At 49.6% G+C, this 24,310-nt stretch overlaps 1 protein-coding gene across 1 annotated transcript; it reads left to right on the forward strand.

Annotated features, from left to right (window-relative positions):
* The first annotated feature begins 5,198 nt into the window (after positions 1-5,198).
* Positions 5,199-22,755, forward strand: PEF1 (penta-EF-hand domain containing 1). Its single transcript, XM_055083134.1, has 4 exons — positions 5,199-5,222; positions 14,325-14,643; positions 19,543-19,952; positions 22,514-22,755. The coding sequence occupies exons 1-4, from the start codon at positions 5,199-5,201 to the stop codon at positions 22,631-22,633; spliced, it is 873 nt and encodes a 290-aa protein (XP_054939109.1). The 3' UTR covers positions 22,634-22,755.
* Positions 22,756-24,310: the final 1,555 nt, after the last annotated feature.

Consider the following 24,310-nt stretch of genomic DNA (forward strand, 5'->3'; position numbering starts at 1 on the left):
AAACATCAAACTCAAGCCCTCTGAGGACCACCAGGGAACCGATCCTTACAGAGTAAATGATGTTTTCTTCACTTTTCTTCTTGACTCAAATTCATACTACTCTTAGGGGGTTCTGCGACAGGCTAGGTTTAAGCTTTCATGATTCGAGTGTTTGTCTCCCTGGAGTTTGAAATTGCTGTATTCTCTTGGACCATGAAGAACCAGATGGAAAGCTGAAGTTTATAGTCTCTGTTACCGTGGTCAGCAAAAAAAAAAAAAAAAAAAAAAAAAAAAAAAAAAATAAAATCCATGGATTTTGCTGGTAAGTTCAGGAGCTGGGTAAGCTTCTAGAGAAAGGAAGGAGGGGTGCACCCGTTCCCCTCCTTTCAGGCAGCTCTCTCACTTTCCCGCCTGTCTTCATTTCTTAGTGTAGTTATTCCAGGCTTTGAAGGCAACACACAGATCATTCAGATTGGCAATATCTAACTTGATGAGTCCACTTCCTCCTTCAACTTTGTGCTCGGAACTGTACCAGGCTCTGGGGATTCAGAGGCAAACTAGACAGACAGGATCCCCGCCTCCACAGTGTCTAGGGGGAGAGCAGAGGGTTAAACAAGCAGTTACAATACCGTGGGATGATGGGCCAGTACCAGGCGCCAGGGGAGCACAGAGCTGAGAGACCTAAACTTGTCTAGACAGAGATCTATGTAGGCAGAGGGAACAGCACATGTCAAGGTCCAGAGATGACTGAGGGCAGCACGCTGAGTGATGAGAGACAGTGCATGTGGTTGGGATGTGTGGAGCGCGAGCCGGAGAGACGGTGGGAAGCAAGGGTTTCACGTGAGGCTGTGTTGAGCCAGGTTTGCCTAACAGGGAATTCTTAATTTGAGAAACCCTCTGCTCTGTAAGATGGAGAAAAGGCTGGCTGCATGTTTACTCTGCAGAGAAAAATCCCTGAATTTGATGCCTTCTGGAATTTGTCTTCTTTTCTGTCATAATATTTTTTCCCTGTCACCAGAACTCAACAGAATCTATTTAGACTCTTTACATGTGGTCCGTTAACCCCCCTATAAGACTAGATCATTTTGTCGTTGTCCTGAATAGTTTATGGGAATAGAACGTATCAATGCAGCCTCCATATGATCCTATAATGTTAGGAGAGTGTGGCCAATTGTCTGCTGTTCTCATTTTTCTGTTGGTTCTGTGGAAAGCTACAAATCACACTCTGATCCAAGGCACGCAACTGGAATTTAAATTTTGGAACTGGATCTAGTCAGAATCAAAGAGAATTAATTCCATAATAATTCAGTGGGTATTGGTATTCCTTCTCAGTAAGCAATACCGGAGCTTGGTGCTGAGACAGGAGGCCTAGAGGGAATGATGTGTCTCCAGGGGTGGCCATAGTTTCCAGTGGATGGTCCTTCCATTACCAAGCTATGCCTCACCTCTAATGGGTCAACCGTGGGGCTTCCACGAACTCAGGAAAGTACTCTGTGCTCTAAAAAGGGCTGGAATCCAAGTTTCCCCCTTGGGCTAAAGCTGAAACAAAAACAGGAACTTCTCCACCCACCTCTGTCTGCCTCAGGTAGCTGAGGTTTTGGAAATGAGTTAATTGTTTTTCAGTCTTTGGAAGATCCTGATCTCCATTTTACCCAGCCCTCTCCAAAGTAAACACACCTGGTCCTGCTGCAGGTCTTCCGAGGCACAGCCCTGGACTTGGCTTTGGCTGGTCTCTGACCGCCTGAGAGATGACTTGGATACCCTTGCCCCCAAATAGCACAGACATCCAATAGAATGTCCTCGTATGAGCCCTGTGATGGGCAGAGCCCGGGGCTGGGGCGTGAAATTCTCATAGCTTAATCCTCAGCACCTAGAACAGAGCCTGGCAAATGGTGGGAACTCAACAGGTTAATATGTTTGTGGAGTAAAATGAGCGTGCCTCACACTGCTCCAGTTTGCAAGCCAGGTGTCACTCTTCTCTCTCCCTTGACCTTCAACCCAGACTGCAGGGCTTCTTCCTTTCTGAGATTTTGCAATTTGATTCCACCAGTTTTTTGAACTGTCTATGTGGGCGGGGGTGGGGGGAGGCTGGTTTACAAAGGTAAAGAAGATAAGACCTACCAACTACTAAGTACTGAGTAGTTAAAAGGTTGTGGACCTGGCTTCAAATCCTGCCTTCTCCATTTCCTTTTGATAGTTGGAAGTTACTTAGCCTCTCTCAGCCTCAGCTCCTCATTATAAATGGGTAATGGTATCTATGTCAAAGGACTGTGGTGAAAATGAAACAACACACTGTACTTAGCACAATGTTTGGCACCTAGTAAGCATTCAATACAGGACACTACTACTACTACTAACTATCATAGTTATTGAACTCATGCCAGGCACTATTCCAGGCACGGAGGATAGAGGACTGAATAAGAAAAGGACAATCCTACAATATACATGTAAACTTTAAAGAGGACAATTCAAGTAATGACAAGTGTTATGAAAGAATGAGACATAGTGATACCATAGATGACTAGAATGTGTGTAGGGGCAATGCTACTGTATTTGTGGTGTCAAAGAATGTCCCCCTCCCCCACCCAAGGAGGGGATATTTCAACTGAGACCTGAATGGCAAGGAGAAGCTAGCCAGTGAAGAGCCAAGGGAAGGGCATTCCAGACAGAAGGAAGAGCTAATCCAAAATCTAGAGGTGGGAATGAGCTTGGTACGTTCCAGGGGTGGAGGCCAGGCCAGCATGGTTGGAGTGACCAGAGGACCGCTGTGGCAGGAAGTGGAGCTGCAGACGCAGGCAGGGTCTTGGTTATGTAGGGCCATGAATGTCATACGGATGAGTTTAGATGTTCTTATGAGTTATTGGAAGCATCTGAAGGAGTTTAAGCCCAGGAGTGACATTATCTGATTTATATTTAAGACAATCATTCTGGCTGCCCTGTGAAAAACAGAATGTGGGGGAAAGAGTGAAAGCAGGGACGGGGGTCAGGAAGCTATGGTCATGATCCAGGCCACAGATGATGGTGTCTTGGACTAGGGTGACAGTGCAAACCTGGAGAAAAGAGCAGATGTGGGTCTATTTTTGAACTAGAGCACAGGGAGGTGGGAGAGTATGTGGAGAAACAGAGGCCACACAAGAATGATCCTAGGTTTCTGGCCTGAGAGGCTGGGTGGATTTTTGGAGATGAAGGAGAGGAACAGGTTTTGGGAAACCTATCAAAGAGAACTCTTGTACAGGCAGGCTAGAATATAGCACAGTGACAGTACCAAGTGCACAGGGAGGCAGGCGAGAGCGTGGCTAATGCGGGGAATGTGGGACGGCTAGGTGCAGGATGGGATTGGAACTGAGCTTTGAAGGACTGGACTTGGGAGGGCTGCTGGTTCAGGGAAAGGAGTGGTTTGAGCATAAGTCTGGGCATGAACAGGTGCCATAGCTCATTTTTTCAGATTTCTTTACATATTGGTTTCTGACAGCTGAGGAAACTGAGACTCAGAAGTTAAATCACTTGCCCAAGGTCATAGAGGTAGCAAGTGGTAAAATCAAGGTCCCCATTCCAAAGAAAGGGGGCTGAATGGTGGAACTCAACACAGAAGTACAGAGCAGCAGACAGATAGGGACTGTAATACAAGATTGAAAAGGTGAAGGTTGGGCCAAATTGTGAAGGGCCTGGGGTGACAATGCAGAGGCTGGGCCTTATTTTGCAGGTGTAGATGACGAGGAGCCATTGTAGGCTCTCCCGTGGGCAAGCAGCATGATCAGCACTGTGATTTTGGAAAGTGCCTGGTGTTGACCGAAACAAATGCACAACAGGAGAGTTGTGAGTTAAGTTTTATTGGGGGCAAAATGAGGACTACAGCCCAGGAGACAGCATTTCAGATAGATCTGAAAAACTGCTCCAAAGAGATTGGGGGGAAGGTCAGTATATATGTGATTTTGGTGAAGGGGGAGTACACATAGTCAAGCACATATTTTTTGCAGAAGGTTACTGCTAGTCATGAGGGGAAGATGTCACCATGGAGGATTTTACTGCTTTTCTAGATACGAGGAGATGAAGAACTGGGCTCATAAAATCGTCTCCTGAAAATATCTATCTGAAAACCTGTTCTGCCAGTTTTTCCCAGAGCACAGAGTGCCTCATTCCTGACCTCCACTCTGAACTCCTTTCAGGGGAGTGTTGAAGGTCAGCAGCTACAGCAGCTCTTAATTTGATCCTTGTAGAGGTCGATGGCACGTGCCAATCTGTAGGTGACACTGGCGAGATGGTTAGATGGGCCAGAATGGAAAGCACCTCATAACACTATTAATTTATTTTTAAAAAATACAGGTCCTGGAGATACAATGACAAGCAAAACCTGACACAATCTGTGCCCGCATGTAAGAACTAACAAATTAAATAAGCATGAAAACAAGTGGAGAGCCTGAACCACGAACAGGCAAGTACATGACTATGAGGTCACTTAGTAACCAGGATTTTACTTACTTTGGCACCAGTCCTCAAGACTTCCCTGATGAGAACTGGGACATTCACTGACCCCAGTTCTAGGCTACACTCTGCCCCTAACACATAGTGAACTAGGGCAAGTCACTGCTTCTCTGGACCTCAGTTTCCCCACTTATGAAAGAAGGGGCGCTAGATCTAATTTCCCTCCCATTCTGACGGTTTGGAATTTTCCTGTCCAAACACCATAGATCCCACTCCAAAGCTACTAACTGACACGTGGTGCCTGGATATTAAAACGCAGTAACTTCTCGCCCTTGCCTCTAGCCTGCCCCGGAGGCCTCCGTCTGTTCCCCGTTGTCACGGTAACCGCCTGGCCCTTCCTCTGCTGGAAACTTGGAGTGACGACAGCAACTACGCCACTATCATGCGTCCCATTTGCCAGGTTAGAACATGGCCACCGCTGCAACACCCCACCCAAGCTTCGCCCTAAATACCCGGGCCCGACCAGCCCTGGAGCCTACTCTAGGGCAGGAAAGAGAGGAACAGGTGCGCCAGTACAGAGAAGAAGATTTCTGGGAACGTCTCCGGATCCTTAGCTTCTCTGGCGTCTCTGGGAGGCACCAGATCGCCGCCCTATAGCGTCACTTCCGTCGACCCATGCGCCTAGGATTGATAGTTGCGGACATCCAGTCAGAATAGGGCCCGCCCCCACGCCCAGGAGGAGGCGGGTTTGAGACGGAAAGTCCCGCCCCACGGCGACGTGAGACGTCAGAGTCGCCATGGCCAGCTACCCCTACGGGCAGGTGAGTGTGTGAGGGGCGGGCGAATCCAAGTGGGTGCCTCGCCAAGTGCATGCCCGGGATCCCCTGCTTCTCTTTCTCCCCGCCTCCTCCGTGCCTTTCCCACGCTGAGGTTGGCTTCAACGAGGTTTCGCGCAGGAGAGAAGGGACAAGGGATGGTCGGTCGCGCCTGGCTCACGTCACGCAGGACTGCACGTCTGGGAGGTCGTGTCGCGCCCCCTTTGACGTCGTGCACGGGAAGATTAGGGGTTCTTGGACCCCACAGAGTCAGGCTGGGCTTGGCCTGGGCCCCATGTCTTCCCAGGATCCCGCTGGGGCCCCAGGCGGGGTCATCAACGCCAACAGAATGTTTAGAGCACTGGTTCTGTCGGTATCTTTTGGGGAGTTGTTAAAAATACACCCTTGATGTACTGCATCTGAATAATCCGGAGAACCTGTGGTTTTGGCAGGCTGCACAAACGAGCTTGTTCGACTACTGACTGAGTCCAGCACTTCCATTTCACACATAGAAAAAGTGAAACCCAAGGAGACATGGAATTTATTTGAAGTCACCAGGCAGTTAGGCAGCAGAACCCGGAGCTGTCAGCAGATGCCTCTTCCCCACTTGCCAGCCCATCCTGATCCAGGCACGAACACCACAGCAAGGCGATTCTGTGGCCAGAATCCGTTGTTGGATAACAAGAGCGTTAGAGTAGTGAAGTGCAGTCTGGAGTCAGAGGAAGGTTCACACCTTGGCTTCATCACTTAAATAGTTTTGAGCCTTTGAGCCCTTTCTGAGCTGAAGTTTCCTCCTCTGTAAAATAGGGCCAAATAATAGGATCTACTTCATAGAGCTGTTATGAAGAGTAATGAAGTGATGCTTGTAAAGCATTTGGTACTATGAAGAGTGTGCCAGGTGTTACCTTTTAGTATTTTGATTTTTACTAGATTCCTTGAAGGCCAGTGCTGGAAGGGCCCTCAGAAGAATCCCTTCATTTTAGCTCTGAGAGGGCTCCTGAGTTGCCTAAGATCACACTAATTTAGGAGATAAAACCCATGCAGGAAAAATTGGAAAACAAGGTCACCTGGGATATTGCTAAGCGCTGGGCTGAGTGTAATCACATATCAGAAGATGTGGCAGGAGCCCTCGTAGGGAATGCAGCCCTGTACAGTTTTTGCACACAGTATTTGGACATCCGTTATCTCAATCATGAAGGCTCTGTAAGCAGGCTAGCAGGGATTATTCCCCCAATTTATAGCTGAGGAATGAGCCCAAAGAGGTTAAGTGGCTTGCCCAAGGTCACACATAGCAAGTGAGGGAGTTCCCGTCCTAGAACTTAGAGTTTCTATCATTGCATACTTAGCAGAGGTAGGAAGGAGAGAGGCCAGCCTGGGCTGGGTTTAGGAGGAAGTATAACCTAGCAGTGTTTCCTAAGCTCAGTTGCATTTGCTGAGGCTTGTGAAATGTTAATAAGTATTGCTAATAATGGAGTATTCTGTGGCTAAATAAGTTTGTGAAATACGCTGTTAAATACAGCTTAATGGGTTTTGTTAACCTGTTAACCACAGGCCATCTCGGAATTCTTAATTTGTTAATAGACATTGTAAATTTGCCAGAGAGGAAAAATTTGCCAGAGAGGGATAGAATACGAAGTGTTTCGTAAACTTACTTAACTATGGAACCCCCCCACCCCACTCATATGACATAAGTCTGGTCATATGTTGGTGACACGTATTCTTGAGGAACACAGTTTGGGAAAACATGGCCATAGTACATTGTTTCTCAGTGGATGGTCTACATCAGAATCACCTAGGAGCTTGTTAAAAAAGCACATTTTGGGGTTCCACCTCAGACCTGTTCTGTACCCAGGAAAGGCCCAAGCATCTACATTTTTTTTTTTTTTTCGGTACGCGGGCCTCTCACTGTTGTGGCCTCTCCCGTTGCGGAGCACAGGCTCCAGACGCGCAGGCTCAGCGGCCATGGCTCATGGGCCTAGCTGCTCCGCGGCATGTGGGATCTTCCCAGACCGGGACACGAACCTGTGTCCCCTGCGTCGGCAGGCGGACTCTCAACCACTGCGCCACCAGGGAAGCCCCAAGCATCTACCTTTTAATAAGCTTTTCGAGACAATTTGTATGCATCCTAGAAGCGGTGACATAGAAATTAAGAGCCTGAACTTCCAGGTTAGACAGAACTGGGCTAATAGTAGAATCCTAATTCTACTATTTAATAGTTATACACCCTTGGACAAATCATCTAAGGGCTCTGAGCCTCGGTTTCTTCACTTGTAAAGAGGGAGGAATAGTACTTCATAGGGCTGAAAAGAGGATGAAATATGATAAAGCCTGTAGGGAGCTTGGTGCATTGCTGATACCTAGTGTGTGCCAGAGCGTGGTGGCATAGCTCTTGCTGCTGAGGTCACTGTTATCAAGCCGTGCTGCCTGGGCTTATGCTCAGTGAAATATTGAAAAGGAGCACAGAGAGGAATGTGTCTCGAGTAGAGGAAGAAATGCTTTTCTCCCATCATACCTTCTTTGTTCCTCCTATCCAGCTCCTGGTCCACAGTGTTCCAAGAAAGGAAGTGGGTTGTCTGAAAGCATCCAAAGGCTTAGTCAGTGCTGCCTCCCCTCCACCCAGTACATAGCCCTGGAGGATTCCAGCCTCTTGTTAGGAGTCAAAACTCCTGTAATTTTCTGCTGCGTCCTGCCCCAGGGTCCTCAAGCATGGACTGGGTGTTGGAGGAGTAAAATTCAAGTATCCTTTGGTCCTGTGGGGGAGCCAGCCTGATGGAGTTCAGTGCTTAAGAGCTTGTTTTCTGAGGCCAGAGAGATTTGGCTTCAAGTCCTTGCTCTGCCATTTCCTTGCAGAAAGACTTCTTGAAGAAGTCTGAGGCTCGGTTTCCCCCTTTTTAAAAATGGGGTCATAAGAGTACCTACCTCAAGGGTTACTGCCAAGATTAAATGAGATAATCCACATAAAGTGCTTGATATGGTGTTCTGGCATATAGTAAATACTCCAAGGGGAAGAGTGATACAGACACGTAAATTGTAGAATCTGTGCGATGAGTATTAAATGGGAGTAAGTGTCAGGCTAGCACAGGAGGGACACCTAACTTAGTCTTGAGGGAAGGAAGTCTTCTTAAAGGAGGTGACATTTAAGCCAAAAACCGAATCTCCAGTAGGAGTTAGCTGGGTGAAGAAAGGCATGGTATTCCAGTGGAGGGAATAGTATTCACAAAGGCCAGGAAGCAAGTAAGAGAGCCCAGTATTTTGGAAGAATTTAAGGAGATCAGTGTAGTTGTAGTGAAGAGGAACGGGGGAAAGGGTAACAAATGAGACCAGAAAGGCAAGCAAGGACCGGATCCTAAAGGGCATTATGTGCCTTTTTGAGGAGTGTGGACTTCATCCTGAGAGTTGTCGGGGAGCTCCTGAAGAGTTTTCTCCCATTCGTGCTTTGAGCTGTGACCGTGCGGCACTGTCAGGGGGGGTTGAAGCAGGAGAGACAAGGCAGGGAGACCGGTTTCAAAGCTGTTGAAGTAATCTAGGTGAGAGAACAGTGACCTGGTGAACATGGCACTGGGAGGTAGAAGTGAGAAAACTTGGTGCCAAATTGAGGTGACGGAGGAAAGGGAAGAGGAGGTGTCCAGGAGGGCATTAGGGTTTCCCTTCACTGCAGTGGGAACACAGAGGGAGGAATAGATTTGGACGGAAGGTCCAGGAGGTTGTTGGATTTGAGGTCTGCAGCTCATGAGAGATGAAGCTGGAGAGAAAGATTTTGGAGTGTCAGCACAGAGGTGGTAATTGAAGTCTTGGGACAGTTCTTGGCTCGCTGTTTATTGGCTGCAGATTTCTGGCCTTTAAATATTTTAGGAGGTTCTGCTGCTGAATGCCCAAACCACTCCTTCTGTAGTCTTGTGATTGTTTAACCCCTTAGAATGGGCTCTAACCTCCTCCAGCGGGCTGGGGGGTAGCTCCAGAGCACAGGCTTGTGTTTGGAACACAGCCTTGTGTTTGAAACACAGGCTTGTGTTTCCCCTCAGCACTCAGCATGGACCAAACTTTGACACCTCTGGGCTTCACAAGGGTCTTGGGGTAGAAGAATGAGCCCTCAGAGCCAAAAGAAAATGTAGGACTTGCTGAGTGGGTTATTTGGGAGGGGGTGAACTCCCCACCACTTGCAGGAATGTAAACAGAGATTCCAGATGGTGCTGCAGAGATTCCATCATCGACTGAGAGGTTGGCCTGGGAGGTCTTTGGGGTCTCTTACAATACTGTGGCTCTCGAATTGGGTCTAGGTGCAGGGGTGAAAACAGAATAAGATTCTTCTGAGTCTCCCTGATTTCTGGGCTTGAAGCCTCTGAAAGATTACCTAATCCAACCCTTTCCCCTTCAACCCCTTCCACTGTAGAAATCCATCATATCTGACACATATATTTAGGACAGTCTCTGGCACTGGCACGTGGTAGACACTCACTCATTTATTGTGAACACCCAGAAGAGGGTAGAGTGGTGGAGTCATGCAGGCCCTGTTTTGAAGCTTACCAGTTCTAGCTGCGTCATCACAGGCACATGATTAAACTCTGTACCTTAATTTTCTCATCTGTAAAATGGGGATCATAGCACTTACCTCATAGGACTGAGGATCAGTGAGAGCCTTAATAAAATGTTAATATCCCCTTCCCCCCACCCAAATTTATCAAATGTAGTTTATTTGCAATCAGTAAAGACCTAGGGTTAGTTTTCTGTAATGTTTTGGAAACCATGGTTGCTGAACTCTTCCTGTCTTTTTTTTTTTTTTTTTTTTTTTTTTTGACAGTCTTGTGTTTAGGATCATAGCACTTACCTCATAGGACTGAGGATCAGTGAGAGCCTTAATAAAATGTTAATATCCCCTTCCCCCCACCCAAATTTATCAAATGTAGTTTATTTGCAATCAGTAAAGACCTAGGGTTAGTTTTCTGTAATGTTTTGGAAACCATGGTTGCTGAACTCTTCCTGTCTTTTTTTTTTTTTTTTTTTTTTTTTTGACAGTCTTGTGTTTATCAGCATGAAATACTCTTGGAAAAACTCTTCAAAGGGTTGGCAAATGGCATGGAGTAGTATAAAAGAACATGGAATCAGGGACTCTGGTTTTCATTTCTGGTTCAGACGTTTACTAACAACTCAGTGGCCCTGGGAACCCTCTTTCCCAGCCTGGATTCTTGTGGTTTTACTTTCTTCATCCTCTGGTGCAAGCTAGAAACCTGAGTCATTCTAAACACTTCCCTTTCCTCACTGCCCCCTCCATCGCTTCTCTAACCGAATTAGTTGCCAAGTCATGTCTAGTCTATCTCTGAAATAGCCTCAGAATCCATCCCGTTCTCTCTGAGTCTGCTGTCTGGTTCAAGCCCTGCCTGTCCAGCACCTGGGCTGCCACCTCCCCCGCTAGTTCATCCTTCACACCCGACGCTGCTTAGTTCTCTAAACAAGGCCCGATCACGTTTCTTCCCTGTTGGAAACCCTTCTGTAGCGCTCTGTTTCCTCTGGCATAAAGCTCCAAATCTTTTGAGTGGTATTCATTTGTTCACATTTTTATGGCAGCTTGCCGGTGCCAGGCTCTGTGCTGGACCCTGGGCTACCGTGATGAATGAGGCCCACTGTCTGCCCCTGGGGAGCTCACTGTTGTGTGACAGAGAGAAACTGCTCTAAGATGCACCAGCTAACTGAAATGCAGCAGGACAGGTGATAAGACAAGGAGCATGTAAAGAGCTTGCCTTTCTGAGTTCACTCTGCGTTCTTGCCCCTGCCCCCTGCTTTTTAGCCCACTCCCTGACTACTCCATGCTCGCTCATAGGTCTGTGCGTTTGTCTTTCTTCTTCCGTCTGGAATGTCCTTTGCTGTCTTCCTTTTGGAGAATGCCTGTGCATCCTTCAGTGCCAGTTCCAGTATTACTTCTGCCTCTTCCAGGAAGCCTTCCTTGACCCACTGCCTACATGTGTTCATTTGATTGCTTATTTATCATTTGACAAACAGAACCAATTCCTCTGCCCGTGCCTTCTTAATAGCATTTAAGTAGATTTTTCTGATGACACTGATCAGATTGTATCATAATTATCTGGGGCTCCTCAAGGCCAGGCCCTGTTTAGTTTCGTGCCCCCCGGCCTAGCACAGAGCCTAACACAACATTGTTGCTCTGTAAATGCTTGCTGAATGAATGAAGTCTTTTAACAGTTGTGCACCTCAGTTTCTTCATCTGAAAATAGGCCTACTAATACCTTCCTTTTTTCTGTTAGAGGATTGTTGGCAGAATTTTGCCAGTAGCATTTGTGTGTATGTGAAAGTGCTTTGTAAACTGTACATGTAAGGGCTTTAATGCAGGGCAGAACGGAAAGGGTTTAGTTGTGGCCAGGCTGCACCAGACCCCTGGATTGTGATAGGACCAAGGTCAGAAGGCCGGCCGGCAGCACTAGCTTGGTTGTCGCGGGGTCGTTTCCTGGGGGAAGGGCTGTGCCTCAGGTGTCCTAAGCCAGGAACAGTTGATGGCTTTGCTCACACGACTTCTTGCAGAGCAGCAACTTCCTGGCTTGGTGTCCAGCCTGTTCTTCGGGTGTGCCCAGACTCTGCAGAGTCCCCATCCCCTTTTCTAGCCTACACTGGAATCCTGTGCCCTATTGCTTAAGGAAAGAGCACCGTGGCAGGAGGTGGTGGGAGTCAGTGGACTGGGGTGTGGACGGGGAGTGATCTGCCTCTGCCTTCAGCTCACAGCGTTTCTTAAGCCAGTCTCTTCCCCTCAACCTGGCCTTAGTTTCCCATCTGTAAACTGAAGGGGTTAGGTTGAAGAGGTCTTCTGGGCACCTCTCCCATCATACCTCTCCAGCTCCCTTGGGAATCTTTATTATTCTTTAAGTACTAATCCAAATGCTGCTTTCTCCTGGAAACCCTCCCCGATTTCACTCTCCTTTGTGGTCCCATGGCACATGGCTTATGTGTCCATTTTAAATACCTGTTTCCTTATGCTGTTTTGTTAAATGTTGCAGAGTGTGTTTCAGTGCCTCTCCTATTAACTGAGCTCCTTGGAACATTTCACTCTCCTTTATACACACCCGCTGCCCCAAGAGTTTACCTGGTCCAGGGCTTTGCTGATAGTAATAATAATAATTAATATAACAGTAGAGCTATGATTTATGCCGGATGCTGTTGTAAGAACTGTTTCTTGTATTGATGGTTTTCAAACTGCCTTTTGAATCACTGGGGGGGTTCTGCAGGGCTCACTCACAGCCTAGCAAGGGAGGGGCCTACGTGGTCAGGGCTCTGGGACCCCCACCTCCAACCAGAGCAACTTTCTCTTGCCAGTTTTAAAATATTTTTATTCATCAAAAGGGAATTCCCTGGTGGTCCAGTGGTTAGGATTTGGCGCTTTCACTGCCATAGCCCAGGTTCAGTCCCTGATTGGGAAACTAACATCCTGCAAGCCGCGTGGCCAAAAAAAAAAAGGGGGGGGGATGGGGTTCTTTAGCTAAAAATTTAACTAACAGAATTCTGCTGTATACATTTCTTGTAATCTGCAGAACAATTCAGTGAGGAAGGGATTATTATATTTTACTTGTGAGGAAACAGGCTTAGAGAGATTAAGCCACTGACCCATGGTCATGAGCTCAGCTGATGAGAGCAGAGTTTTGAATTGAGATTTGCCTGTGACTTCATTATCTGTGAAGGAGTCTTGCTACGAGCTGTGGCAGCTTCCAGGGCAGAAGAGCGTCCACGATGCTGAGTGGGGAAGGTGGAAGGGCGTGCTTCCTGCCCTCCCTCAAGAAGCCTCTCCTCCCCGAGCAAGCAGACTCTCTTGAGATGAAGTGTGACTTTGGCCTTAGCCTTGAGGGTAACTGTCCTGGAAGCTATCAAACGCAATTAAAAGAGAAAATCCAGGCTCGTACTGGCTAGGCCACTGGTGTGCCTTACAGGTTGATCTAAAAGTGTCCAGATGGTACCATCCTCACAATGCTCGGAGCCGGGCACAGTTGCTCTCTGTGCCCTTGAGCTCAGCCTGTCTGCAGATGTGTTGAGGCTGTACTCCACTAGGCCATTTAGGGAGATGGAGCTCAACACTCTGAGCCTCAGGGATCCCTGGCTAGTGGCGTGGGGACAGGGACAAGAGAGGGAGGAGTGCTCCCATGTATGCTCTACTGTTTACATGGCCTGGGCTTAGCAGCCAGGAGATCTGGATTCTGGCCCCAGCCCCTCCACATGGTTGTTGTGTGATTTTTCTGGACTTGAGTTTCCTCCTCCATAGAAGAGTCCTACTATTAATAGTTACTGTGTATTGAGTGCTTACTTTGTGCTAGGGCCTGTGTCAGAGCCCTTCACGTGACCGGCCTCATTTCATTCACATACTAACCTGGAGGTAGGCAGGCACTCTTAGAGCCAAGGATATTTAGGCTTAGAGAGGGTAAGTCATTAGACCAGTTAGTAAGTGGCAGACCGCAAGCTTGAACTGGTCTTTTTCACTCTTAACCATGGGCCTATATTGCCTTAGGAATAGGGTCTTGCCTACCTGTCTCACAGAGCCATGAATGAGGCTGGGGAAATGGTTTTGCATCATGAGCTAGAGTAGGGTAAGGAAGACATGCTGTGGATGAATCCGTGCTATAGATACATCATTTGTGACTGTAGAGGGTCAGGGGCATGGGCTGGAGATCACATTTGCACTGTGAATTCTGCGGATAGAGATGGGGGTACCACAGGGTGTGGATTTGGAATTGAATTTGATTAATTTGCCCGCTCATTCATACAATCAATATTTATTGAGCATCTGTTCTGCACTGGGGGCTGGGGATAAAGGGATAAAGTGGCAAACCAGACATGATCCCAGCCCTTGTGGAGACCCTTGGTGTGCAGGCAAGGGCAGCCAGGAGGGCAGGGTACCAGCCCTACCTCTGCAGGTCAGTGGCAGTGTGACCTTGGGTAAGTTGTATCTCCTCCAGAAGCCTCAGGTTCCCCATCTGAGCAATGGGGTCATGATTCCAGTCCAGTTCAGCCCATAGGATCAGTTGAAAGAAAGGCAGTGGCGGTGCCTTATAACTGTAAAGTTCCATACTGTGGCTAGTTTCTGGCCCTGTCATTCTGACTGATATCTTGCTCTTCTTGCAGGGCTGCCCAGGAGCTGGAGGACAAGCACCCGGAGCCCCTCCGGGTAGCTACTACCCCGGACTCCCCCATGCTGGAGGGCAGTATGCTAGCGGGGTCCCCCCTGGTGGCGGATATGGAGGAGGTCCTGCCCCTGGAGGGCCTTACGGACCACCAGCTGGCGGAGGGCCCTATGCACACCCCAACCCTGGGGGGCTCCCTTCTGGAACTCCGGGAGGACCATATGGTGGCGCGGCGCCAGGGGGCCCCTATGGACCACCACCTCCAAATTCCTATGGTGCCCAGCATCCCGGGCCTTATGGACAGGGACCACCTCCTCCAGGTGGCACCGCTCCCTGTGTGGATCCCGAGGCTTACTCCTTGTTCCAGCCAGTGGACTCCGATCACAGTGGCTATATCTCCACCAAGGAGCTGAAGCAGGCCCTGGTCAAGTGCCCAGCATCCCGGGCCTTATGGACAGGGAACACCTCCTCCAGGTAAGTGGGGATCTTGGACTCCAGGTGCCTCTGACCTTGTTCTGAGTTATCCAGGGCCCTTCCTTGCCCTCCCTGTGGATGTGCAGGCAGCCTGGTCTCCAGCACCTTAGCATCTTGTCTCTAGCTTAGCTTGCATTAGCAGAATGAGAAGTCTGTTAATTAGCTTTGCTGTGGTAACAACTCCTAAATCTCTGGCTTACAATGGCAAGTGTTTATTTCTGTTCCTTGCTCACACTTATTTACTCTTGGTTACATGTCGGCAGCTGCAGGCTTGGCTGCTGAGGTTCTGCTCCACGTGTCTTTTCTTTCCAGGATCCAGGCTGGAGGAGCAGCCCCTATTTGGGATATACTGTTTTTGTGGCAGACAGAAAGAGCAGGAGAGCTAGCAGGAATGCACGATGCCTCCTAAAGCTTCTGCTTTGAAGTACTTTATATCTCTTCCACTCATGTTTATTGGCCAAACCACATCCTCTGGTCAGGCCTGACATCAATAGGATGGGGATGGATACTCCTCTCCCCGGAGGGGCTGCGCAGGCCACCAGGCAGTGGAGAGGATGTACCATGCTCTTGCAGAGAAGCAGGGGAGGGAGTGGATTAGCAAATGATTGGAGATAATACTACAGTCTACCGTGGGGAGAAACCCCATTTCTGTGTAAGAGAGACTGACTACTATATGTAGAAAGGTAAGATAGCATAGTTGTTGAAAGCTTGGGCTTTTGAGATCAGATCACTTACCGACCTGACCAAATTACTTAATCTCTTTAAGCCTCAGTGTCCACATCTGTAAAATGTGTAAATGTCACTACCTCACAAGATTGTTAATAAAGATTAAATGAGAAGTTGCAGGTAAACACTGGGCACAGGGTATGGCAAATGGGAGGGGCTTAGTAAACAGTGTTCTGTGAGAGGACTCGTTCTGGAGCATTCTCAGCAACGAGGTATTTGGCATTTAATGTGATAGCAGTTGTGGCAAGGGCCGTACCACTGAAAGATGCCGAGGCAGGCAGGAGAGTGATGGGATGAGATAGGGGAAGGATAAAGAGCAGAGACTGTAAAGCTGAGGTACTGGACAAATGGGGGCTGGGGAGGGGGCTTGGCAACTCAGTGGAGGCAGAGAATCCTAGGTGGGGCTTCAAGCTCAGTGAAGATTTCTGAATGATTTCAGACAGGGGGTTGGGGAAGGTGAGATCCCAGACCCCTGTGTCCTCCCAAGCTCATTCAGTCAGCCTCTTTGCAATGCTTGTTCCCAGGAGACCACACCAGCAGTGAGGCAGCCTGGAACCACTCTGGTGCACCTGAAGGGCCTCCAGGGAATGGTACTGCTGGGAAGCTGCAGCATCTTAGCATACATACCCAGCAGGTGGCCGAGGGAGAGGCTCAGACCTTGGGGGTTCTAAACACTGTGAGCCAGTGGCATTTATCTTATCAGAGCCGGAGCTGCTGGCTGTTTGCTTTCAGCTCAGAAGCTTCCTGGTGGATTTCCTCCTCCTTTTAAAATTTTGTTTCCGAGCCTATATGAGGTCACTGCAGGGAAAGAAACCCCTGGCTGTGAGGCTTATCCCTCCAGGGCCTGAGGCCAGAGATAATGGGGCTGCAGCGGAGAGGAGAAATGGGCTTCGGACTCTTAACTGCTCACCCTCTGCAGCTTCCTCTCTCCTCTCCAGTGCCACCCGTGAGCCCCTGGAGCAGTGCTGCTTTTTTCTTTTTTTTAATATTTATTTATTTGGCTGCGCCGGGTCTTAGTCGTGGCACAGGGGATCTTCGTCGCAGCGTGCAGGATCTTTTCTTTCAGTTGTGACATGCTTGCGGGATCTAGTTCCCTGACCAGGGATCAAACCCAGGCCCCCTGCATTGGGAGCGTGGAGTCTTAGCCACTGGACCACCAGGGAAGTCCCTGGAGCAGTGCTTCTTAAAGTATGATCCGTATATCCCCTGCAGTGGAGTCACCTGGAGGCCCCACCTTAACCCCGCTGAATACAGGGTCTAAATGTTGAACACCATGCTCTGCAAGAGAGGTTTGACCCTTAAAGGTGCCTCTTTGCCCACAGGGAAGATCCTAAGGGCACTCGACTCCCAACGGGCCTTTCCAGACCCTCTCTCCCATCAACCCCAGACCCCTTGGAGTACTCTGAACACACTCTATGGCTTTGCCACATGCTTTTTCTTTTCCCCATCGTAACTCTTAATCATCCTTTCAGACCCAGTTTAAATAGGCCTTCCTCCGCAAAAATGTGACTGCACACATTCCAGGCCCTTTGTGAAAACTTAATTTTGCTGTTATCTCATTTAATCATCACAGCAACCCTGGGAAGTAGGTCCATTTTAGAAATGGGGGAATCAGTACTCAGAGAATGAAACAATTCCTCTAGACCACACAGGCTAGTAAGGATCTTTGCTCTCTTTGCTTCCAGAGCCTGAGCTGTTCTATGCTGACTGCGCAGACCACATGTTACAGAGACTCTCCTGCCTGTGGCTGTGACCTCCTCTCCCCCATGGCACAGCAGCTGTTTTAGGAAAGAGGGTGGGGCCTGTCTGGATTTCCCATCCGAGGAGGTCAGACTAGTCCCTCAGTCAGGCAAACGTTTATCCTTCTGGCCTTACTTTGGGGACTGGGCAGTGGTTTCTGTGCTGTCTCTGATACTGCCTTGCGTGAAGGAGCCCTCAGTCAACTCAGCAGGTTTACCAATACTGTGTAACTCTGGCTTTTTCCCAAGACAGTCTTCTGTGCTTCTCTGCTTTCATCTGCCACCTTCTCCCCTCACCCCCAGCCCACCCTGCATGTCTTTCTAAATGAATGATCCTTTTTTCCATCTGACGTACACACAAAGCTCCCAGACACACAAAGCCGTTTGAACCACGACAGCAACACTAATAATCAGCAGGTATATAGTGCTTGGATGGTGCCAGGTGTTGATCTAAGGGTTTTCATGTATTAATTATATCTATAATAACCTTATGAAGTAGATGCTGTTGTGCTTATCATTTCACAGGTAAGAAAACTGAAACACAGAGAACTTCAATAACTTAACCAAGGCCGCACATGGGAGAGCTGGGACTTGAACCAGGAGGCCAATTCTAGCATGAATTGAGCACCTCCCCTTTCTGTGTCCAGCTCTATGTTAGCCCCTGGGGATTCAGAGATGGGTTAGGCTGGGATCTTGCCCACAAGTTGCTCCAAGTGTAACCTGGAAAGAGTAGGAAAAAAACATGTACACAGTGGAGTGATCAGGGCCATAGAGAAGAGTACAAAGGAGAGAGGAAGGAGGCCTGTCCAGGGTTGGAAGAAGAGGAAAGTCTTTATAGAAGGAGCAGCATTTTATTTGGATTTTGAAGGGTGGGTGGGAAATGGATGCAAAGAGATGAGGGAGAAGAGGGTATGAGACAGAGAGAACCTGGTGAGGTGAGTAAAGGCTTCATAGGGAGCTGTGAAGGTCTGGGTAGGACCAAGTGTCTTACTTACTGCATCTAGGCTGGAACAGAGGCGGAGGGGGACAGAGTGGGGATAGAGTGACAGGTAGATGGGGGTAGAGCACATTGTGGGGAAACTGGAATGCTGTTTTAGGGACGCTGGACTTTATTTTGTAGACAGTGGGGAGCCTTTGAAGAGTTTTGAGTTGAGGTGGGGGGAAATTGGTGAGAACAGAGTGGAATTTTACAAAGATTACTCGGCAACAAGTGCTAAGTGGTGGAGAGTCGCTGTCATGAGGATTTGGTTAGGATTTTGGGTTTGTTCCACAGTCAGGTGAGAGGTGTCTGAATCAGGGCAGGTGCAGTAGGAACAGGGAGGAGTTGATACCTGTGTATGGAACTGGCAGCTTTGGGCAGCTCTTTGGATGTGTGGGGTGAGGAGGTGTCAGAGATGTCCGCAGGGAGGTTTGGAGATGGGGACAGGCATCGGAGGTGATGGGGAGGGAAGAGACATGGAGCTCTGTGGCCACCCACATTCTGGTAGCTCTTGATAGAATATGCCAGCTCTCCTGGTGCCAGAGATGGACCAGACCTGGTTCCCACCCCAGAGAGCTCCCTGCTGCCTGACTCTCAAAATGCTTGTCTCTGGGCTGTGCGTGTTAGGTGCTCAGCAAACATTTTTGGGGAAGAGATGATCCCCCTTTTCAGAGAATTCTTTTTTTTTTTTTTTTTTTGTGGTATGCGGGCCTCCCTCTGTTGTGGCCTCTCCCGTTGCGGAGCACAGGCTCCGGACGCGCAGGCTCAGCGGCCGTGGCTCACGGGCCCAGCCGCTCCGCGGCATGTGGGATCCTCCCAGACCGGGGCGCGAACCCGTGGATATATACTCTTAAGATGATTCTAAAAGACGCTTTTATTTTGAATGCTGTTATTCAAAGTACTAGACGCGAACCCGGTTCCCCTGCATCGGCAGGCGGACGCGCAACCACTGCGCCACCAGGGAAGTCCCCAGAGAATTCTTAATCGGCCGAACAAGTCCCCGTTCCTTAGAAACTTAAAATCAAATAGAGAAGTGGCTGGAGCACTGTAGGAAAAACCTGAAGGATTTGTGGAGTAGAAATCAACCGCAAATACTCGTGAGTTTACACGGAAGGTCCTTTTCCATGAGAGTAAGGATGTTGTCTTGATGGAAGACAGGGAGTGGGTAGGCAGATTTGTGAGACTTTTGAGGTAGGGAAAACCTGTAGCTGGGGGGCACTGAGACTGTCCCTTCCCAGCATTTCTGCGGATTGGTCTTGAGACCTGCGTCTGACTCCCCTGGTTGGCACCCCTTCCTGCAGGTGGCACCGCTTCCAGTGTGGATCCTGAGGCTTACTCCTGGTTCCAGTCAGTGGACTCCGACCACAGTGGCTATATTTCCACCAAGGAGCTGAAGCAGGCCCTGGTCAACTCCAACTGGTCCTCGTTCAACGACGAGACATGCCTCATGATGATAAACATGTTTGACAAGACCAAGTCAGGCCGCATTGATGTCTACGGATTCTCAGCCCTGTGGAAGTTCATCCAGCAGTGGAAGAACCTCTTCCAGCAGTATGACCGGGACGGCTCGGGCTCCATTAGCTACACAGAGCTGCACCAAGCTCTGTCCCAGATGGGCTACAATCTGAGCCCCCAGTTCACCCAGCTCCTGGTCTCCAGCTACTGCCCGCGCTCCGCCAGTCCTGCCATGCAGCTAGATCGCTTCATCCAGGTGTACACCCAGCTGCAGGTGCTGACCGAGGCCTTCCAGGAGAAGGACACAGCTGTGCAGGGCAACATTAACTCCAACTGGTCCTCGTTCAACGACGAGACATGCCTCATGATGATAAGTGAGTCCTAGCCCTTCCTCATGGCTCCGGCTGGGGCAGAGCCACCTCCTGTCTGACGGTAGGTGGGTGGGAGGCCATTCTGAGGAGAAATCTTTTGGCCAGGGAGGATTTCTCACAGGAAACTGGGTTCAAGGTGAGATCCCTTAGAGAGCTCTTTTCCTTAGATCTTTTCTCAGGTTCTAGACCTTGCTGAATCATAGGCCAGCTCAGTTTCTCATTCTGCAGAATGGGACTCCCTGTCCTGGTGGGAGATGGCAGGGAGGGGGTCAGCTGCCAAGCCTGCAAAGAAGATGCAGTTCTGGCAGGGGTGGAGGTTGGTATAGTACTTGATGAGGGTGCATCTTGGGTACCGGCATCTGGGCCTCAGGCCTGTGGTTCTGTGGAGTGTCCTACTCCAGCCTGGGGAGAAGGGAGCCTCAGTGGTATCTGAGGACCCTTGGCCCTTAGTCTTGAAGCCTTCTTTCCCTCCCCCCGCAAGACATGTTTGACAAGACCAAGTCAGGCCTCATTGATGTCTACGGTTTCTCAGCCCTGTGGAAGTGCATCCAGCAGTGGAAGAACCTCTTCCAGCAGTATGACCGGGACCGCTCGGGCTCCATTAGCTACACAGAGCTGCAGCAAGGTGAGGGCCTGGCAGGGACTCAGCGCACAGGCACAGCCGGATGTTTCTCTTTACTCCCTAAGACAGAGCAAGGGGTTCTCTCTAGCCTCTGGCTACCACGTGTCCAGCTGCACTGCAAAACGCTGCCCTCAGCACAGGCCCTCTCCCCACCCCTTCTGTGACCTGGCTGGGCCGTGAGCCCAGTCCAGGGCAGGGAAACGATCAGGGCTGGACTCTCTGGCGATGGGATTCCTGGCATCACTAGGTGAGACAGGCCCAGCTGGCAGGGAGCCTTGGAGATGGAAACTCAGCAGCCCAGGGCACTTTGAGACTGGTACATGTGGCTCGTGTGGCTCTTTCCTCTCTAGTTTCTAGGATGCAGAATGGAAAGAGGCCTGTAGAGGGGCTCAGAAAGGTGGCTTCTGTTGCTAGCCCCACTAGAAGGCAATTTCATTCCCAGCTTTGGGATCCAGACCACTCTAAAAGTTGCAGTTGGGTAAGATGACCTGAGGCCACAGCTTCAGGTCTGGTTCCAATTCTGACTCCAGAGGATGGTTGGTTAGTGCGGGGATGAGAACTGGACAGGGAGCTTTGCCACCTGAGAGGGAGAAAGGGCTCCCCACAGAGCCCAGCCCCTCACCCTGGCCATGGATTTCAATCAGACTAAGGAGCCTGGGGGCGGGAGTGGGGGGAGGGGGAGCTCCCTGGTGGAAGGAAAAGGAGGTGACCTGTTCTGAGCACCTACTCTGTTGTCAGGTAATGGTCCGGTGATGGATATTTGTAAGGGTGATATTATCACAGGAAAGCTAATATTTATTGAATGCTTGCTATGGGCCAGGTACTGTAATAAGCTTTTTCATATATTACATCATTCTTTCTCCCCATGGGATAGGTACTGTTTCTTATTCCCCACCCTTAGATGAAGGATCTCTTATTATTACCCTTTTACAGGTGAGAAAACTGAGGCTTAGTCTAGGTGACTTGCCCAAGGGCCACATAGCAAAAGGGGAGCTGAGACTTTAGCCTGAGCTGGTAGATTATACCGAGAGGAAGAAGGAAGCATCCCAGGTGGAGAGACAGGAGGAGCAGCATGGAGGCTGTGACCTTGGAACTGCCCAGCAGCCTCGCCTGGGGAGATGGTGATGATTTTATTACTTTTAGCAAATAACACTTCCTGAGTGCTTATTATGTGCCAGGCACTACACCAAATCCTTTCCATGATCACCTCCTTTAATCCTTACTAGAACCTACGAGGTAAGTATTATCCCAGTTTTAGAGATGATAAGACAGAGGATTAGCAAGGGTTAATAAGCAACTTGCAGAGGGGCTATCTCGCCTCCAGAGCAGGCCCTCATAGCCTCATGCTGAGCCGCCTCGGATGTGTGTCTGCTCGGGGCAGGGTGACCCGAGGGGGCTCAGGCTTCTGTCTGTAATAGAGACGAGTCAGAGATGAGCATGGACAGACTGGTGTCATTCTGGGACCCTGCGGGCTGCTAATTGAACAGACAACAGAGATTTTGAGAAAGAGAGATGGGGGCCTTCCAGCTCAGGGGAGCATCCAGAGCCCCTGCTGTGCTCCTGCCGTTTTGGACAGCCCCTCGGGACGTCTGTCCTGTTTCTGCTTTGGTGCCAGTCCCCTCGAAGTTCCTGAACTGCTGTACTCCATGGAGCTGGTTGATAGTGGTGCTCACGGCAGGTTTTTGTGTCTGCTCTGTGTGCCCCTCCTCTCCAGCTCTGTCCCAGATGGGCTACAATCTGAGCCCCCAGTTCACCCAGCTTCTGGTCTCCCGCTACTGCCCGCGCTCCGCCAGTCCTGCCATGCAGCTAGATCGCTTCATCCAGGTGTGCACCCAGCTGCAGGTGCTGACCGAGGCCTTCCGGGAGAAGGACACAGCTGTGCAGGGCAACGTTCGGCTCAGCTTCGAGGACTTCGTCACCATGACAGCTTCTCGGATGCTATGACCCGCCCATCTGTAAAGTGGGGAGTGCACCAAGGGACTTTTCCTAGCTCCTAGGGTGGGAGAAGCATGTGGACCTCTCTTCATTTCCTGCCCTTCCTAGAAAAAGAATTCTCCCTTGCCTGATTCAGCATTGTTCCCAAAGAGGGCTGGGGAGTCTGCGTCATAGCCACCAAGTAGTGGGGACCTGGGCTGAGGCCACACAGGTAGGGGCCTGACCTAGGAGAGGACTGGAAATTGAATGTCCTTTTACATCCCTGAGTATTTAAATGGCACAGCCTTGCGCCAGGTGCAGGAGATGCTGGTCATTGCAATGGCGTTAGTGTCCAGTCAGCTGACTCCAGCCTCTAGCTTTTCCTTCTGTGCCCTGACGCCAGTGGTAAGTGTTCCTCAGCCTCTTACCATTAGCACCTGTGTTCCCTCACCCATGCTGTCTTGTCAGATGAGCCCAGTTTCTCCAAAATGGAATCTGACCAGGGTGAGAGATTTGCCCATGGGACCGGTGGCTTGGATTCCACCCCCCACAAGTCCGTGTGTGTTGACTTCTAGCTGCCTGCTCAGGGAGCTTGGGCAGTCTGCTCTCTGGGCATCTTTGGCCAGGCTACCCCTCTGCAGCTTGGACCCCTCATACTTGCCTGCCATCCTCTGCTTGGCTTCAGTCCCCAGGGGACAAGTTGCTACCTCCCACTGCCAATGCTTTTTTTTTTTTAATTTGTGGTTTTTTTCATTTGGGGCCAAAAGTTTGGTGCAACTGTAAGCTTCAATACAAGAATAAAACTCTAGAGTTCCACATTTTCCACCACACCTTCCCAGTTACAGGTTCATATGCTTATCCATTCAGTCACTCATTTATTCTTTCATTCAACGAATATTTAAGTACATAGTATATACCACACCATGCAGAAAGAAACAGCTCAGGGGGACATGCCTCTACAGGGCTGCTCTCACTTACTGGGGTGAAGTTAAGTGTAACTTCAGATTAAGTCTGACCTTGCCAGGTTCAGTCCAAGAAGCTGACCGTGTGTTTTATAACAGTTTTAGGGCTGGCATTCTGGGCTAGAAGCAGCCACCCCAGACTTTTCACAGCCTGGCCTTTTTATTATCTCAAACCCTAGTTTTAGTCTTCCAGACAGATTGCATTTATGAAGTCATAACTTTCTCCCCATTTTTATTAAGCGCAGACATCTGTACTTGCCAGCTGGATCTTCAGATCAGCTTGATAATCAGTCTATACCAAATGTCTACAGTGATCTGACAAAATTTCAGTCCGAAGCCAAGACACCAGACGTTTTGGTTTGATTGGGGGACCTTGTGATGGGTAATGGTGAGCTCATCCTTTCGTTTTGGGGGATGAAGATAAGAAAACAGGCTCTCCTCCCTGCTTGGTTGGGGAAGCAGCTCAGTGAGGCCTGGAAGGTATGTCAGGCTTAGCCAGTTCAGCCCTGGTTCTCCTCTGGGCTGCTGTCGTGCTAGAATCCTAGAGTTGGGCTTCCCTGGTGGCGCAGTGGTTGAGAGTCTGCCTGCCGATGCAGGGGACACAGGTTCGTGCCCCGGTCCGGGAAGATCCCACTTGCCGAGGAGCGGCTGAGCCCGTGAGCCATGGCCGCTGAGCCTGCGCGTCCGGAGCCTGTGCTCCGCAACGGGAGAGGCCACAACAGTGAGAGGCCCGTGTACCGCAAAA

Source organism: Physeter macrocephalus, unplaced genomic scaffold (genome assembly GCF_002837175.3).
Source record: "Physeter macrocephalus isolate SW-GA unplaced genomic scaffold, ASM283717v5 random_647, whole genome shotgun sequence".
Lineage (NCBI taxonomy): Eukaryota > Metazoa > Chordata > Mammalia > Artiodactyla > Physeteridae > Physeter > Physeter macrocephalus.